This window comes from Macrotis lagotis, chromosome 3 (genome assembly GCF_037893015.1).
Source record: "Macrotis lagotis isolate mMagLag1 chromosome 3, bilby.v1.9.chrom.fasta, whole genome shotgun sequence".
Classification (NCBI taxonomy): Eukaryota; Metazoa; Chordata; class Mammalia; order Peramelemorphia; family Peramelidae; genus Macrotis; species Macrotis lagotis.
This window is the reverse complement of record NC_133660.1, coordinates 211,180,517-211,200,756: the sequence shown is the minus strand read 5'-3', so window position 1 is coordinate 211,200,756 and position 20,240 is coordinate 211,180,517. Positions and strand designations below refer to the sequence as shown.

Below are 20,240 nucleotides of genomic sequence, written 5' to 3'. Positions count from 1 at the left end.
AGGGGAAAAGGAACTTCATGAACAAAAATATTCAGGGCAGCTCTTTATGTGGTGGCAAAGAATTGTAAATAATTTAGAAGAATGTCTATCATATGGGGAATGGCTGAATATATTGTGGTATATGAATGTTATGGAATACTATTATACTATAAGAAATTATGTTGATTAAAGTAAGGGGAATGTTGTACAAAGACAACCTTCTCACTGCCTCTTCCAGAACCATCCTAAACCAGTGGCCTGATGGAATAGGAAAAAAAGACTTCAGGTGTTGATCTAGATATAGTGGGAAAGGGGCGACTAGGTGGAGTAGTGGATAAAGCACCGGCCCTGGAGTCAGGAGTACCCGGGTTCAAATCCAGTCCCAAACACTTAATAATTACCTAGCTGTGTGGCCTTGGGCAAGCCACTTAACCCCGTTTGCCTTGCAACAACAATAACAACAACAAAAAACCTAGATATAGTGGGAGACCTTGGCCTTTTAGATGTAGGTCTTTCCCATACCATCAAGGCACCATGAAATTTGATGGTCTATGATATGCTACTCAGCTCTACAACACCACTCCTCTCAGAACCCAAAGACTTTGGTTTTCCAGAAACTACATGGGGGCATGGCAATAACGCCACTAGATTGCTAGTTGGCATCATTTATGGTTGGAATAATGATGGATTCTGATCATTTTCAAAGCTCTGACTTCAGATTTCAGAAAAACAAAAAGACTTAAATACTAAGTGAAGTGACGGGAATTAGGAGAACATAGTACTCAGTAACAAAAGTATTGTGCAATGATCAACTTATTGACTCAGCAATGCAATAATCCAAGATAATTCTAAAAGATTCATGATGGAAAATGCTATGTACATGCAGAAAGAAGTAAGGAATCTGAATGCATTTTTTTGTTTTGGGGGGGGTTCCCTTTTATTCTGTTTCTTCTTTCACAAGGCTAATGTGGAAATATGCTTACATAATTTCATGTGTATAACCTATAATCATATTGCTTGCTGACCTAGGGAAGGGAAATCAAAGGAGTGAGAAGAAAATTAGAATTCAAAATTTTGTTTTAAAAATATTGCTATAATATGTTAATATTATATTATGAATATATTATATAAATTATATGTGTTTATTATATATTTATATGATTTATATAATATTTATATGCAATATATAAAATATAAAATAAGATTATATATTACATTGTTAATATAATATTAATAATTATAAATAATATATGTCTAAAATGTTATATTTTAAAATGTTTTGTTAAAAACAAAAACAAAAAAGGAAGTAGAGAAGTATTTCTTCCCAAGTAGATGCTGGAACTGGTGATATGCTAAAATTTTCCATTTATCCTGTTTCAAACCAACTGAAAATTGTAAAAATGTTATAACCAAATTTGTATATTATTTGTTTAATTTGAATTCTGATTTAATTTGTACTTTTGAAAAGGCTTCCCATTGATATAAAAATCTATGATTGATCATGATTAATGTGTGTTGCATCTGTGTATATATTTATTCTATGCCAGGAAAAAATTAGTAGATATCAGTGAATAACTGGAAAATATACATAAATAGGAGTTCTATTCAAATGTTGGGAATTTTCCTAACTGTGAACGCTAAACTATTAAGATTTTAAGAATAACTTCTTTGTCTTATATAAACTGTTTGACCCAGCAGAAAGATAACCCAAGTGAAAATAAGGAACATTTCACCCCTTGGTTAAAACATTTTCCTTAAAGTCAAGCTAACTCACTTTGTCAAGAATGAAAGTCGGAACTTCAAAAATGATCAGAAACTATCGTTATTCCAACCATAAGTGATGCAAAGTAGCAATCCAGTGGTGTTATTGCTATAACCCTCATGAAGTTTCTGGAAAACCAAAGTCTTTCAGTTCCTGGAGGAGTAGGGTTGCAGAGCTGAGTAGCATACCATAGCCCATCAAATGTCATGGTGCCTTCATGGCAGGGGAAAGACCTACATCTAAAAGGCCAAGGTCTCCAACCATATCTAGATCAACATCTGAAGTCTTTTTTCTTATTCCATAAGGCCACTGGGTTAGGATGGTTCTGGAAGAAGCTGTGAGAAGGATATCTTTGCACAGCATTCCCATTATTTTAATCAACATAATGTACAAGTCAGCATTCACTTGCTGTCAAAGTCTAATGTTATGAAGGACAACAACAATAACTTTGAACACTGACTTAGCTGCCTTGGGCAAAACTTCATCCTCCTACACAAAGAGAAGAGTTTGAAATAGAGACTGCAAGGAAAGGAGAGATTATAATTCAGGGTGCTTCAACAGGAAAAGAAAGGCAAATTTCAGGGTACAGATCTTCCCCCTTTTCCTGTTAGAGGGAGGAAAGGTGAAAAGCCTAGCAAACTTTGTAGTTACAATAGAGAACAATAGAGAAAAAATTTCATTTTTTAAAAATCAGTTGATTGTTCCAACCTGCTGTGATCTTTTAAAAATTCAATTCAACAGGAGATCATGGGTTAATTGCTTTTAATTTTCTAAACCTGAGTTTCTTCCCCTATAAAATAAGAGAGTTGCATGTATTTCAAATCCCTTCCAAGTTTATATCAATGATAGACATGGATTTTATCATCGTAAAATATTTTAACATAGATTTACATTTAATTAATTTAACATAAATTAACATTTAATTTTCAGAAAAAACTTTTGAGATACAGTGGAAAGCTTTATATAGAAGGAAATTGAGGTTCAGAGAGGTAGTATGATTTTCCAGGATCAGATTTTAGTCAGTTGTAGATCTTAAATTAAAGCCAAATTAGAGCCTTTAAAATCCTTTGTTTACTAACAGACATATAGACACAAGGACCCTGGGAGTAGTAAAAACCTCTCAATCACCAGTTCTCCTTCCAGTTTAGCCCTCATGGCTATCATCCAGAAAAAACAATTCTAGTAGAGAAGGGACTAGCAATCTTCACCAAAGGTAAACAATAACCATACAGAGTCAGCAAAGCCCCCTGAGAGAAAGGAGGTAGCAAGTGTCTGGCAAGGCAAACCACCAGCCTACTTTGCCTACCATCTCCCATCATACCCAGAAGAAGACTGATCAAGATCCTGAAGAGATCCTTTGGATTCAAGATCCTTTAGAATAGCAAAGACTCCAATTCAGGAATCTCAGTCAACATCCTGGGAAGCAAGTTCTATGGAGATGTAGCCTGGCAACAGCTGCTAGAGCTAACACTACTGAAGACTTAGAAGAGATCTTTCCACCAAAATTTTTGGCACTGTCAAATGATTGAACACCAGAAACTGATATGATTTTGTTAGTAGAAATGACATTTTGAGAAGTATAATTATTTAAATAAATTGACTAAAATATCCATGCCCTTTGACCCAGAGATTTCATTACTGGGTTATACTCCAAGGACGTCATCTATATAGAATCCCCATATACACCAAAATATTTATAGCAACATTTTTTTTGTGAAAGCAAGGAAACAAATCAGATGCCAGGAATTAAGGATGTTGCAACATAGATGCCCACCAATTGAGGAACAAATTATGGTACATAATTGAATGGGCTATTACTGTGCTGAAGAAATTATATGTGTAATAAGTTAAGCAGTCAATAAAACAATATACAGAATAACTATAACAATGTAAATGAAAAGAACAATCACACACAAATCAAAAGTGAAAGTTGAAAATTGCAAAGAGCAAGGACAGCTCAAAAAAGGTGAGAAAAAACTCCCAACTCACCCTGTTGCAAAGGCAAGAGATCTGCAAAGGTTATACATTGTACATATTTTAATATACTTATTTTTTCCTCTTATTTTTCCTTTTTTGGGCTTTAAAAATAGTTTGCTAAATGGAATAATTCTCTGGAAAATAAAGGTGGTAGAATACTAAGTGAAACTATTGTAATGTCAAAAACACAAACAAAAAGGGGAAGTCAGGTGGCACAGTGGATAAAGCACCAACCCTGGAGTCAGGAGGACCTGAGTTTAAATCAGACCTCAGACACTTAATAATTATCTAGCTGTGTGACTTTGGGCAAGTCATTTAATAACCCTATTGCCTTGTAAAATTTTAAAAAATTAAAAAAAAATAAATATTTATTAGAGGGAAAAGAGTCCCTTCCATCTGCTTTGCTGTCCTATCCTAAGGACCATGGGACACTTGCTTTTAACTTGCAGCTGATACTCCATACATATTTTGTCTCCACCAGTAGAATGGGAGCTCTTTGAAAGCAGACATTTTGTCACTTTTCTATTTGTATTCCCATCACTTAGAATAATATATTGCCATATAGTTTATTCGTTCCCTCACTTATCCAATTGTATATTCTATTACTAAGGAAATTTATGTGAAAGTGTTTCTAAATTATAAACTCAAAAAGCAAAATATTTTGTACCCAATTGTAAGCATATCTTCTTATTAATTTCCTTTGCAGGAAACTCTACCTTAGTACTTACAGCCTCACTGGCATAGCTGACATTAACCCAAAATTATTTATTAAAACAAGAGCGTGAAGGATATGTTTCTTTGGGAAAGCATAGGGTGTTGAACCAATGACAATTTTGCTAATACTCCTATATCTCAAGAACCCTGATTGGTTTGAAATGTGCTTTGTTCCTGACTTGCTTACTTCCATCTCAGTCTTTGGATTCTGGCATTCCTGAGGAACTTTGACTTCCAACCTGGTCTTGCCTTTGGTTTGCACTTTCTTGTACCACCCTCTCATTCTACAGAAGGGACACTTCTAGACCCAGCAATACCACTAATCCCTATTACATTTTTGAACCCTCTGATGGAAAAAAGATATCAGCTAATTCGATACTGATTTTTCCCTGTGCACATAAATTTCTGACTTTATAAGACCTTAAGTTCTTCCCTTTAATCACATCTCAATCTTTTGCTTAAAAGTTTTATTGATTTTCTTTTTAATTTCTATCCTCTTTAATTGTGCAAGAGAAATGTATAATGAAAATGATTTATAAAAGCTTTGGAAAAAATAAATAAAAGCTTTGCAAGCATAAAATCTCACATGAATGCTTACCTACTATAATCTGTGTTTTAATTGAAGCCAAAAGCTTTAATTTATACCATTTCTCTAGTTAATCTGACTACCACATTCAAAAAGGCTGCCTCACACAGAGGTTCTAAGTAAAGATGGAATCAGGATTTTGTTCTAGTGTCTGCTTCCTCTCTTTTAAAAAAATATTTAAAGCTCAATTGTCTTTCACTTTGAAGATGAAAGACAAATGTGATTGAAACAGAAAATAAAAGCAGCACAATTTTCATCACTTTGGAGGATAAGCGTTGTCTCTCAGTAATGGGGCTCAGACATTATAAAGCCAAGATGAGTTCAAATGAAAATCTCTCATTTTATGTTCTACTTGAACCCAGCAGCCCATTATCTACCTTACTGCAACACAAATTTGTAAAAGCAATTTCTCGAAGCTATTCCTACTCTACTTCACCAAGTTTCCCTAGATCTGGGAAAACTGAATCAGATGAAGAAAAGAAGATTGGGAAAGTTCAATAGTGTAACTCTGAATACAGTTCTCACATTTCATTTCAATACCACACTGATTAAGCCTGCAAGGCACTGTGGAATACAATGATGAGAACAGATTGTCCCATTCCTAAACTTGTAAGGAGGGACTTTAGTATGTCAGAGAATGAGTCCACCCCTTATTGTTAGTGAAAATTATATGCAGAAAAGACCTAGTTATCTAATCTAATCCCCAATTTAAAGAACTAAAAATCTCTCCCAAAACTTGCAATAGATAACTTTCAGAATTCTTCCCCCTGGGCTAAGGAAAGGAAGCTCTACTCTCTTCTACATCATACAGTGGATAGAGTGCTGGCTTGGAGTCAGGAAAACCTGAGTTCAAATCTGATCTCATTCACTTACCAGCTCTGTGTTCCTGGACCAAGTAACCTAACTTCTGTTTGTCTTAATCCACTGGAAAAGGAATGGCAAACCACTGCAGTATCTTTGCCAAGAAAACCCTACAGACAGTGTTGGTCTGCTAAGGTCCACAATATTGCCGTTGATTTGTTTCTTGGGTTTGGTTCTGCCTCATGATGAATCGCAACTCAGACTCAGGAATGCAAGTTTTGGAAAGAAAACAGAGACTTATTAAAGGAAGTTATAACATATTAAGAAAGTAACAGATTTACAAAGTTTGTCTCCAATTGATCTCATCACTCCCATGCCCAGGTTTCTCTGCATCAACAGGGCCAAAAAGAGGACCCAACTGAATGATTGAACAACAATATGTATTTTACACACATGTATATGTTGGATGTGTGGATGTATATATGCATAGATAGATGGATAGATAGTTGAAAAATGGATAGATAGATATGTATATATGAAGAGACTGTGAGACTGGTTACCACTTGTAGCATGAAGGTTACATTGTGTGGTTCAAAGAGAGATAGAATAGATATTTCTTGACTCCTCTTTTCCCCATCTTCTCTAAGAGAGTCTTACTTCCTACCAGAAGAAGCAGCAAGAGACTGGAACCACTTGCCACTTTGCTCTCCTCAGAGAGAGTACTGGATTGATTTTATCTCTCTGCTCCCTTAATTATTGTTAATCTAGAGCAGGAGTAGGCAATCTTTTTCCCAGGGACTATTTGTACATTTATAACATAATTTGCAGGCTATATTTAGTCAAATATTTGATAATTTAATTTAATAAATAAATATTTAATTCACCCCTAAAAAGCTCCTAGATTTATTGAATTTTGAATCCCACCTGCAGTTGCAGTACCAGAACAATATGGCCTGCGGGTGGAAGGTTTCCCATCCCCTAGTCTAGGGCATATAGTTTCAGGTTCAATCTAAACTTCTGATCTCTATTCATTAATAGCAAAAAGAAGACCCCAAGTTTTATATTCAAGGACTGACTCTAATCCCATCAAAAACTAGTTTCAAAAAAATATTAAAAACAAACAAAAAACCCAACCAATTATACAAGTAGATGTTGAAATAGGAATCAGAAAACATACACATTACAGAAAATACACAAAGTGAAAGTTCTCTCCCATTGGGAACGAGGTAACTGCATTACTGTGAGAATCCTAGACCTCAACTAAAGGCGGGAAAATGCCTTCAAGTTTCTAATGTAGTGAACTGGGGCTAGGGACATAATGGAGACTGCCATCCCCTTCCAAGTCAACTATTTCTCAGGGTCTTACTCTTCATTTGGCAACTTGATGTGGAGTTGGTATCAGTCATCTTCTCTTAAAACTATAAGCCAGGAGTAGAAGAGACTGGAGAGTGAAGTTCTCTCTTCAATACCGTTCTTGCTAACTCTGCTATATTCTCCACTCAGGTGAGGGGTATTAAAATACATTTATGTATATACATATTCATGTACATGTACACATGAAAATATATAAATTGCATATATTCATGTCTTAATATTAAATATATATCATATATTATATAATATACTATATTCATTTGTATATATGAATGTAATTCATATATTCATATATATATATATATATGTATTCATGTTGCTTCCCTACTTATAGAAAATAAGTTCTTTGAGAGTATGGACTATGTTTCTGTCATATAACATATAGTTACAAGTTATTGGTAAATGATTGATTGTTCCCTGAACTTAAATGCTTGTTAACTGACTGACCTGGCTGATAGTAGGAATTTGTGTTTAAATATCTGAGATCATGGATTTTTTTATTGGCAACTTTCTTGGATTTTTGTCTCCTCCCACCTTCAAGTTGCTTCCACTGCTATCTGTGCTCTTATGCTATAGCTGTTTGCTATAGTACCAAGTTTGGTGAATATACAGAGAGAGAGACTATTTTCTTCCTCCTCCTTTTTCTCCAGGTCATAAAGAATCAATAATAGAATCCTTTTAGTCTATTGTATCAGTTATTATTTACCACCTATATCAGGACCTGCCTTCCTGGGTTCATAGCATCCTTTATGTTATCCAACTTAAGAAAGACCCTCTGACTGATAGATCTTGAGTGTTGACTAACTAACAGGACCGTGGTTAGGCTGTAGCGGAAGGCTCTTTTTTCTGTAAGTGAAGCACACCCTAAGGTTGCCCCTATAACCTACAAAAAAGAAAAAAGAAAAAAACAGATACTCCATGGTCCCTATTTTTCTCAGTCATAAAACTAGAGAACTATCTCAGTGGGCTTTGGATTCTGTGAAATAAAACTACTGATTGTCACATAAAGATGACTAAAGTGGAACCCTAAGAAACAATGGAGACAAGAGCTCCCTTGGGTCTGTGAGGAAGTAGGGTGTTGTTGGTCTTCACAGGGTGGAGGCTCCCTTTGAAATCCATTACAACCAATCACAAAATTGGGAGAGTTCTCCTAATCCCACTCCAAAAATGACAAACCCAAGATTAGAAGAATCTAGGCCTTAACTGATCAAGAGTGATTTAGAGATCTTGACCTAATGCAATTAGGTAATTGAATATTATCCCACACACCCCCTGTGATGATTGGGGTTCATCAGCATAACATGTGTCATATGATGTGGAGGGGGAATCATATTAGGGACATGTCATAGGATGTGCAGACCTCTTAGACTGTAACTCAAATTCTGAGAGCCTATGAAAATCCAGGTGAGAGAGGAGTTTCTAAAGGCTATATAATACCTGATGTAATTACCCCACCTTGTGCCTCACGCTAGGTGAGGTACCTGTATCCTGCAGGATTCGTGAATAAAGTGTTCAATTTTTGTCTCACTCCAGCAAGTTTTTCTTTCATTTATAGATAACAGGGCCAAGACTCATTCCAAAATGCAAAGCAGTAATTATACCTCTGTGGTATAATGAATCCTCTATTTTTTTTAAATTTAGATCTAAGTAGGTCAGTATCAAAATCTTGATATTTTCTTCAATGACTCTCCTCTCAATGAGTTGTATTAGGAAGAGATTGAAACTAGGTCTTTCCAATGAATCAGCAGTTTCTGCTACTACACCTGGTCCTAGTATTCTGCCTTTCAGAGTAATTATATCATCATATGACACAAAATTACCCTGCCTCCTCTGTTGACCTTTGTCAAGAAAAATTCTATTTATCAGAGATAGTGTGCTATAGTGAGGGAAAAAAATCTCACTGAATTTGGAATCAGATGGGTTGTTGAGTTCTGACTCTGAGACTTAACTATCATTTTAAGCCAAACTGCTTAAACTCTGAGGAACAGTTTCCTTATCTAAAATAGGGATAACACTTCAACTACCTAATTCAATAGTTTTATTGCTAGGATCAGATGAAAAACATTTCCTAAAAATTTTCAGATTATATTCAAATGAAAAATTTTATAAAAAAGACCCTTAACTATGAAGTCTTGTATAAATATCAACTGTTGTCATTTTTGTGTTTATTGATCAGTAGAAGTAAATGCTATATATATTAGATAGTATTAAATGTTATATATATTAGAAAATGGCTATGATATCTGAGCAACTACCCTTTAATGGATTCTTTTTCTACCATGGAAAATACAACTTGTAAGTTTTTTTCATCATTTGTCTGTTAGATTCAAAGTGCACTTCTCCTTCCATTAGGTGAGTTATGCATCAGCTCCTATCCCTGCTTTTCCCTCAATGCAATAACAGAATGAAAGCCTTTCTCCTGGTTATCATGGGAAAACCATGCCTTCCCCCACCAGATTTCATACTCTGAGCCTGTTTCCCATTTCTGAACCCTTGATACCTCCGTATCTTGAATTTTATACCATAATGGGAATATATTAAAGATAGGAAAGATGAAAGAGCTCTAAGTAAAAGCAAATGAAAAGTTAGAAGAACTTCAAGGAATTCTCCTCTCCAATTGCTCTTCACTAAAATCCCTTGATTCCTCCTGCACATGTGAATACTTTAACTTTGTTCTTGCTTCTTTCTATAAGAGAAAACTAAAAAGAAATAGATGGAATTTTCAGAGCTAGATGTCCAGTTTATAAATTGGGGTCCAATTTATAGTTCAGAGAATGTTGAAGCTAGAAGGGCCCTTAGAACATTGTATTATAAAGGGAAAGGACCTTTTAGTAGAGTGTTAGCCTACCCTACTCATTTATAGATGACCAAATGAGGTACAGAAGATGAAATGACTAGCCCAGGGTCAGGAAGGAGATTAAAGAGTGAGAAATCTGACTAAATCTAATGGAAGTCTGTCCAGATAGCACCAGCAAGGAAAGATAGCCAAAAAAAAATTTCCAAATACAAAGCACTCAGCTTTCAAGTCAGAATTTCATAATTTATTCTTGAAGGTGAAAAGCTGTTTTGGCTGACTTTAAAATGTATTTTTATATCAAAGAGGAGGAAAGGGAATTGTTATTTTTATGTGTGTTACCCAAGTAGTGTTTTCAAAAGTTTTTTCATTTAAAACAAAGTTTAAGAGGTTTTTTTTTATAAAAGCCAAAAGAGATAGACTTGAAGACCTTTTTCCTCTGAGTTTTCACTTAGACAAGGTCTACTTTAAAAGTCCAATTAATTGTGGTGTTTATTTTGCAGGACAGGTGAAATTACAAAGTACTATTTGCTTTTGTAATATTAGGAACTGACTCACATGACAGAAATAAAAGACTAGAAACAAAAATTCCTTCCAAATCACCTGGAATAAAGAAACATAAAAAAAGATAAAATAAAGGGGAGAACAAGCTCACAGTGATTAGCATAATGGATGTTGGAATCCGGAAAGAAGCATTCAATCAACAAACATGCATTAAGTGCATGGGGCTGCCAAGACAAAGGGGAAAAAGTCTTCAATTCACAAACCTTCCATTCTAATAAAGAATACAATTGATACTTTCGTAGGTGTAGCAAAACAGAAACAAATCAAAAACAAGAAAAGGGGGAGTCACTAGCTGCCAGGATTGTGGGGTACCAGGAGAGATCTCAATTGAGATGATTCATGAAAGAAACCAGAGATTTCAGAAGACAGTAGAGAATTCCAGACAGGGGAGACAGACTTTGCAAAGATACAGAAACAGGAGATGTAGCACCATGTTTTAGGGAAAAGAAACAGGTCATAATGGCCAGACAGCAGAATAAATGGAGGGAGAAAGGACATTTATCAACCTGCAATTTACTGAATGGGATGCAGAAGTGGTCAGACCTATGCCTTGGGATAATCATTTTGTAAGTGATGCAGAGGTTGAGCAAGGAGAGGTTTGAAGCTAGGTTGCTGCAGTAATTCAAAGGAGAAGTGAGGAAGGAATAATCTAGGAAGACCTGGGTTCCTGTCTTATCTCTGGAACATACTGACTACACTGATGAATACATTCATACCTACATATTGACTATATATATACATATATACACATATGTACATATACATACATACATATTTGTGTGTGTTTGATCTCCCAAAGTAGTCTTACATTTCTACAATTCTATGATGAAACCATCATCACCTGATTTGATTTGCCTATTCATTGAATGATGTGTGTGTTCTCAGATTCAATTATCTCACATTAATTTACCTTCTTTATGGAGGGTAATGTACTTGTCACTGAGAAAAATACAAGGACAAATAAAATACAGTTCTCTGTCCTCAAGTGGTTTGCTCTTATGACCTTACATATCTGGGATCAGCAACATTCCAGTTTTATATATTAGAATCAAGTTTTGAGCACTAACTTTAATGTTATTTAGTTTTAGAATGTTCCTTCTCTCCTCTGGACAACTGTCAGTTCCCTCAATAATTCTCTCTACCCCATGACTTCTCCTTTGCACGATCCATGAACCAAAGTCTATCACAAAATAATAGAGACCCGATTCCCCAATCTGAAACACTTCATTAGTAATACAAACACACCTCATTTTATTGTGCCTTTCTTTAATGTAGATATTGTATTTTTTTTACAAATTAAAGTTATGTGACAACCCCACATCAACTAAGTCTATCAGAGCCACTTTTCTAACAGTACATGCTCACATTGTGTCTCTGTGTCATATTCTGGTAATTCTCTAAATAGTTTAAACTTTTTTTTTTAGTTTTTGCTAGGCAATGGGTTAAGTGGCTTGCCCAAAGCCACACAGCTAGGTAATTATTAAGTGTTTGAGGCCCAATTTGAACTCAGGTAGGTACTCCTGACTCCAGGTGCTCTATCCACTGTGCCACCTAGCTGCCCCTTTAGGGGGCATTTTTTTAATATCTGTTATGGTGATCTGTGATGAGTAATTTTTGATGTTACTATTGTAATTGTTTGGGGTTCCACAAACCTCACCCATGTAAGATGGTAAACTTAATGGATAAATGTTATATTTTGCTTTCTCTACTCCATCAGGGTATAATCCCCCCCCCCCCCCGTCTCCTTTGATCTTCCTTTTCCTTGAAACACAACAATATTGAAATTAAGACCAATCAATAACCCTAAATGGCCGCTATGTGTTCAAATGAAGGGAAGAGTCAATCCATGTTCACTGTTGTCTTATTTTAAGACAACCACCACCCTGATCAGTCAGCAGTCATCAATACTGAGAGGTAAGCCCAGAAAAAGATGATGAGTCACTGAAGGTTCAGATGATGGTAAATTTTAAGCAATTAAGTATTTTTTAATTAGGGTATGTACATTTCTTAAACATAATACTTTTATACACTTGATAGATTATAGTATAGTGTAAATATAATTTTATATGCATTGGGAAATCAAAACTTTTATATAACTCATTATATTGCAATATTCCTTTTATTGCAGTGGTCCGGAACCAAACCTATAATATCTCTAAAGTATTCTGAGTACTGACTTTGGCCCAGCCTTATGTCAGGTACTTTGGATAAACTCCACAGAATAGAGAAGCTCAGAGTTAGAAGAGGCCCCAGAGCTCATCTAGTCCAACATAGTCCTCAAATAACAGTGAGTAGAAGCATTTCTGTAGTTTCAAAGATCTGAAGAAATAATCATTCAAGATAAGTCATGAAAGACATGGACTGATTTTATTTAATCAATCAATGGACAAGTATTTATTAAAGGATAACCATGAATCAGGCAAAGTGCTATACTCTATTTGGTGAGGTCAAAAATGGAGAAATGCTTTCTGCCTGAAATTTCACCATGACTCCCTCCCATCATTTCTTTTTTAAAATATTATTTTATTTTATTTTTCAATTACATGCTAAGATCCTTTTCAACATTCATCTTTTAGCAAGCTTTTGAGTTCCACATTTTTCTATCACCTTTCCTTCCCTTCCCCTTCTGCATGACAATGAACATTCTGATTTGGTTATACATATTCAATCATGTTTAATGTATTTTCATATTAGTAATGTTATGAAAGAAAATCCGACCATAAAAGGCAAAAAAAAAAAACCCATGAGAAAAGCAAAAACATAAAATAAGTGTTAAATAGTGGAAATAGTATATTTTAACCTGCCAGTATTTCTTAAAAGAGTAATGCAATTATAAATTTTAAAGTAGATACAAGTCTTCTTTCAGCTTGGTTAGTTTTGGCCAATCAAAAAATTTATTGGGTGGCTAGGTGGCACAAGGGATGAAGCACCGGCCCTGGAGTCAGGAATACCTGAGTTCAAATCTGGGCTCAGATGCTTAATAATTACCTAGCTGTGTGGCCTTGGGCAAGCCAATTAACTCCATTGCCTTGCAAAAAAAAATTTATTAACCTCTTTCCACCTCAGTTTCCTCAAGTACAAAATGGGCATAATAGTAACACCTGCTTCCTAAGGTTGTTAATGAGGATCAAATGCATTAATTTTTTTTTGTCCAGTGCTTTATAAAGCTTCAAGTGCCATATGAATGCTAGCTATTATTGTTATTGCTATTATTATTATTATTATAAAATTGGAGGCAGGGAACCAAGCTATGACAATAGTTAAAGCTCAGGGTGATAAGGGTGATATCATCCTCAGTAATAAGGGTCTAATGTAGAGAATTGGAAAGAAAAGCGATAGGATTCTAATTGGCAGAACTCTCGGTGTAGGTTGAGGGTGATGATGACAATTCTTTTGTCTGTCTTTGTTCTCCCTGTCTTCCTGCCCATCCTTTGAGTACCAATTTAAGTCCCGTTTATTTTCTGAAAGGTTCTCTGTAATGCCAGCTCACATGAATTATGCTTTCCCTTCAGTAAATCCCTTTGTCAACAAGTTCTACCATGGACTGGGCACTATGCTGATTACTAGGGATTCAAGGGCAAAAACAATCCCCGCCCTCAAGTTGCTCCCAGTCTAACAGACATTATTACAAAATTGTAATTTAATAAAAGAGCTGGACATGATTGTTTCAAAATGACTTTTCAAGGTGCCCCAAAACAATACTCAATCACTATGTTCAAACAAGATGTGTATGAGATAATCTTAGAAGGAAGGTCCTAACAGTAACCAATACCACATGATACATCATTAATTAAATACCACTAATATTTTTCATATATGCATTTTTCTCATCTTCCCATTAAAATCATTAAAATCTTTAAGAGAGGGAATACTATCTTCACTTTCTATTCTCCCTTGTCAAGTTAAACAGAAATAGCCAGATTGGGGAGATAGCTTGGAATCAGGATAGCTGAATTCCAATTCCACCTCTGAAACTAAAGTATAATAATTCTCTTTACCTCTCAAGGACTCTCAAGGGATTGTCAGATTGACCCTACCTCCCTTGCAGAGTTGTAATAAAGAATTTTATAAGTAAACCTTAAGGAGATAATAGAGTTATGGATATTATAGTAGATAAACAATAAATTCTTGCTGGTTTCATTATCACTTTTAAACAATTTTGATTGATCATGTCCTCAAGCTAGGAAATATAATTTCTTTAGAATTAGTAAAACTCAAATCTGTCTGCCCCCATATAGAAGGTATAGTATAATGTCTTTCTTGCATATGTTCTTCTCCAAGTAAGGCACTATAAATGGATCTGAATTCTTTTAAGCCAGGATTGAAATTTTACAAAATTGGAGCTTAATAAAGGAGCTGGACATGAATGTTTCAAAATGACTTTTCAAGGTGCCCAAAAACAACTCAAAGAAGAGAATTACTTGGAAAGGAGTGAAGAGGTTTAAAGGAACTGAAAAGCTTCCCAAAGCAAAGGCATGAAAGAAGCCCTAAAACCCTATCACTTGGCCAATTGTACTTTCAGATTAATGGAGATGTTCCGCCGTCTGAGCAGTGTGAAAGGAAAGCCCAACAAGTTCCTGAAATAAATGAAGTGCACAGAACCAGTTACTGCATCCAGGGAAAGATGACACAAAGCTCTCAGGTTGAGTACATTTTGCAGTTTACATAATACAATCATAGCCATAAGAATCCGTCCATATGTAATAAGGCCGACCAGCTTTTAGTACTATTTTGAGGAACTCTTCAATCTGTTATAAACTCCCAGGAGAAGGCAAGGAAGTGGAAGGAAACTCAAACAATCCCCTGATGAAGTGAGACCTATGCTTGTGTATCCAATCTATTATTCTAACACTTCACCATTTCAAAATCTATGATTTCATCTAGAGATTTCCTCCCATCAATCCAGGTTTCAGACCATCTGTACCTTAGGAATCCATCTTTAAATTGCTGTCCATTAAATAAAAAATGATTCACCATGGTGTTGAACCTCATCAAACTTAATTTGACTTGTCTTTAGACAGTAGACATACCATTAAATCATTAGTCCCATCCTTAAAATCTTTCCATACTGCTAGGAGCTTCCAGAGCTTATCCTTTGTTGGCAGTTTTCAAGAATACGGGATCACCTCCAGGTCACAAGAAGACATCAGGAAATCATAGATTTAGAGCCAGAAGCTCTAAAGATTTTCAGGTCATATAAATCTGTAAGTCACGTCCTATCTCTGGGCCTCAGTTTTCCAATCTGAAAAGGTTTTAATTAGATGATCTCTTAGGTCTTTTCAAATTCTAAATAAAATTAGCTCATTAGTTCCCTCAGTTATATTGCATAGTTTCTGTTTGGTGGAGCTAGGCCTTTCGTCTTCTCTAAATTTGTATCATCCTTCAGCATTTAACACAATGCTTTGGATATTATAGATTCCTAAAAAAAAAAAAAAATTGAATTGACTATTCTTTTAATAGTCACAATAATTCCTCATATTGTGTTCAGGTTTCTGGAGCACTTCAAAACATCTTTTGCTTGCATTTTGGTAGCATCCAGGGAAGGTCCTGTTCATCTGAAGCATGGATACCAGGCAAGAAGGTGGATGTGGGGGGGAGGGCTGTCTTCCCATTCTCTCTTTAAATCTTGGGCCCTAAGAAAGGGGATTGGGATTTTGCTCTGTTTCAGGTGTCTACTTCAGTTTTAGGCTCAAGAAGTAGAGTCCAGGGTCCCAGGAGGCTGAGCCTGGAAGGTCAGCCAAAATTCCAGATTAGAATGTTGACAGTTCAGTAGGGAAGGTCTGAAAAGTCAAGGGTTGACATTCAAGTCTAAAAAGGGCTTTGAACTTGGGAGCTGATGAGACTATGCTCTAGAAAAACTGAGCTAGAGAATCTCCTTCTCCTTTCCAGAACCTAGAAGGAGTATAAAGGGAATTGTGCCCCTAGGTGCTGGGGAAAATTGTTTGTATGTTGTTCCTTGCTATAACTATGAAGTAAATTCCTTCATAAAAGCTAAAAATTGTTACACTGGCCCAATGTCTAATAAAACAATGCTAAAATAGTAATGTCATTTTTCAATATAACTCTCATTTGTTAATCATATTCTCAGTCACTATTACTAAGTACATACTAGCAGCCTGACTCATTGTTTAATTAGCCTTGAGGATGATACAAAGAGAAAGAAAACATTTTCCCTGCCCTAAAGGAGAGGACAAAACAGCTGCCCCAAATTGCTGTAATTAAAATTAGATTATGATAATTTCATAAGAGTTGAAATCCAATGAGATCAAACTATGATGGACTTAGCTACTCTCAGCAGTTCAAGTGATAAAGACAATTCTAAAAAACTTGTGATGGAAAAAGCTATCCACATTCGGAGAAAAAGTTATGGAGTATGAACTTGTTTTATGAAAAAATAAAATAAAATCATATTTTAAAAAGTCCTATGAGATCAGATGTCAGAGAGATGATTTCTTGCTTAAGGGATTAAGAGAAGGTACTATAGCATAGAAAAGACATAGTTTCATGTTTTGATAGCTACATAATTTCCTCCATGTGGGCTCTCCCTGTATCAATTAAGGTTGTCATCCTTCCACATCTTATTCTGTGTAATTCTTGCCCACCTTTTTCTAAAGATACTTCACAGAGATCTCATCCAACAAGTTAAAGATCCTCCTTTGCCTTTTTTTTACACCTAATTTTTTTTCAATGAACAAAAATTGAATTTTTCCCTTCCCCTTTCCCTTCTGTTAAAAAAAAACTTCCAACAATTATGCATGATCAAGTAAAACAAATTTCTACATTGACCTTGTAATGCCTAATATAGAATTTGAATCTATCATTTCTCTATCAGGAGGTGAATAACATTTTTGATTATCAATCCCTTGGAATTATTATTTGTCACTGCATTGATCACAGTTTTTAAGTTTTTCAGAGTTATTTATCTTTACCATGTTGTTGCTATTGTAGAAATTATTCTCCTGGGTTTTTGTTTATTTTAGTAGATGAGTTTATACAAGTCTTCCACTTTTTCATCTCATTATTCTATTCCATTCCATATTCATATACCATCATTTGTTCAGCTATTTCCAAGCTGATGGACATGCCCTTGGTGGGATTATTTTAAGAAGAGCAGCTGTAAATAATTTTGCTTCTATCCATTTGTTAATTTAATATTTTTTATAATAGCACTTAGATTATCATTTTTTCCTTCTTCTGCCATCATGACTTTTCCAATCAGAAGCATAAAACCTCAGAGTTGAACAGGATCTTAGTGGTTTTCTAATTTGACCTATATCCCAGAATGATACTTTCAACATCTCATACAATCTCTGCTTGTTGTTTGTTGTTCACCTTTAGCTTTTAAGAGGACTGATGACATCACAGGTAATGTCTTGACTTATTTGTGAATTGAATATAAGTGAGGCCAAGTTGTCAATCACCCTCAACCTGGTTTAACCCGTCTGCCATGACAGCTTTACCACAGTGCGGCCACTTCACATCCTACACCACCTGGAGCTCCAGGTGAGAGTTGGGTGACAAGTGGATACCAAAGGGGAATTTTTCAGAGTTTTTCACACTATGTCTGCTTAAAGAACCTCCAGCAAAGGGGGGAGCACAATGCCTTCTGAGGTAACCCATTGTATTTTGGTATCCAACATAAGATAAAAGAAATAGATATTCCACTTACCTGTCCCAGTATTTCAGGCAGGCCCAAGAGCTGACCAGTAAATACTCCAATGCAAATGAAGATGGCAGTGACCTGTCCCAAAGATCCACGGATCTCTTTGGGTGAGATTTCATTCAGATACATGGGGAGGGCACTAAGAGAAATTCCTGTGAAAGAAAATTATTATTAATGAGACTTAGCTACTTTCTTTTCATGACCAAGCAGAGTAGGGAATAGCCACCTAGAAGGTGTTTCCAAGTTGGAAGGCACCTCAACTGTCATCAAGTTTAACCCAGACCTGAAGCACACTTTTATAACATTCCTAACAAGTATTCATTCAGCCTCCATATTCTGCTTAAGTCCAGAAGGTAAAATTATAGAAAAAGTTGAAAGTAAAACAAACTATTCTCTACTAATATAGGAAAGAGTTTCTTTATTTTAAGGTCATTCAGTCATTTTAGTCATGGTTAATGCTTCTGATGCTATTTGGGGTTTTCCTAGGAAAGATACTGGAGGGGTTTGGCATTTCCTTCTCTGACTATTTCATAGATATTTAGACTTATCTAATAATGGAATTGGCTGCTCCTTAAATATCTCCTAATTACAGTTTAATCTGGTTCAGCCTCATTGGGGAATGATGGTTGAGTGCTATAACCCCGTGTTTGACACCTCTGATTAAATGATCCTTAAGGTCCCTCCTTGATTCTATGATTTTCTGCTTCTTCAAAAGATTAAATGCTAAGAAACCTTGGATACCAATGGTTTCACCTCTTCGTCTTTATAGAAGAAGAGTAAACATACTCAAGTCACGTGGATAGTAAGTGCTCAGACAAAATGTGAATTCAGGTTGACTCCAGATGCAGTTCTTTTCTCCTAGACTATACTTCAGTTTCTCTGCAAATGTTAACTAGAGAAGAAGATGCTGTGAAGGGAATTCACAATGCAGGTCGTGGGGGTGGAGCATGTGGAATGGAACACCTTCTATTCTGAAATTCTAAGTATTCTAGTATAGTCAGTTAATTCCTGGATCAATTTTCCTAGAATATGGCCAGTGTATAAAACTTTAAATTCCTGATTTGTAGGGGGTAGGGGAAATCCTTTTTTTTTTCCATTTCAGAGAGATTTAGTAAGATTTAACAGTATAATGTATAAATCTATGAAGACCTAAAATGTTCTAAAAATATAGAAGAATGATAATTTTGTTTTCCAGTCACTTTCCCTTTCTTTCACATGTTCTTTATTAATACATCCTGGGAACAATGAGCGTCAAGGTGTTTGTTTGGAATCTTTGGTTTTGTAATCACCTCTATCTTTAAACTGAGTATATCTTGAAGGAAGAAAGACGGCTACCAGTTTATAAGTGAGAAGCATACAAGTCCTCAAAATAGCTAGGTTTCCAAACAAGATAGCAAAGGCATTATGTAAGATGCTTAATGGGATGCAAAAAGAGGCCATTAACAACTGAAGCAGAGAATCTCAGAATCAAGGAGGGACCTTAAGGATCATTTAATTCAGAGGTGTCAAACACAGGGGCTGTGAGCCTCAGCCAACACTCCCTAATGAGGCTGAACTAGATTAAACTGTAATTGAGAAACATTTAACAACATAAATAAAAACATGATATAATATTAATATGCAATTTTCTAATTTATTAAGGTGGCCATAAGGATCCTTATGTACAGTTAAGTGATCCTGTTTCTATTGGCTTGATACCACTGGTCTAATTAAATATCCTGCCCAATGCAGGAAATGCCTCTATAACATCTAGCCTACTGGCTTCTACCAAGAGAAGGGTATCTCATTAACTCCCTAGGCAGTGATTTATAATATTGAACAGTTCTAAGGCTAAAAAGTCCTTCCTTCTTTATTTTATGTTAAAATCTGTCTCTGTGTGTAGCAGATCGATTCTAGTTTTGCTATACGAAGCCATTATAGAATAAACTCACTTCCCTCTTCTACATAGTAGTTCTGCAAGTATTTGAAAGTGAAGATGCTATCATGCCTTCCCACCCTTCACCAAGTGCTCTCTTCCTGATCTGTA

At 35.5% G+C, this 20,240-nt stretch overlaps 1 protein-coding gene across 3 annotated transcripts in view; it reads right to left on the bottom strand.

Annotated features, from left to right (window-relative positions):
- Window positions 1–20,240, bottom strand: part of SLC2A9 (solute carrier family 2 member 9) — a 283,196-nt gene that overhangs the window by 215,097 nt on the left and 47,859 nt on the right. For all 3 annotated transcript variants that reach the window (XM_074229795.1, XM_074229794.1, XM_074229793.1), the window contains one exon: window positions 18,221–18,366. In XM_074229795.1, coding sequence (XP_074085896.1) covers window positions 18,221–18,366 — 146 coding nt within the window. The remainder of the gene's footprint in view (window positions 1–18,220; window positions 18,367–20,240) is intronic.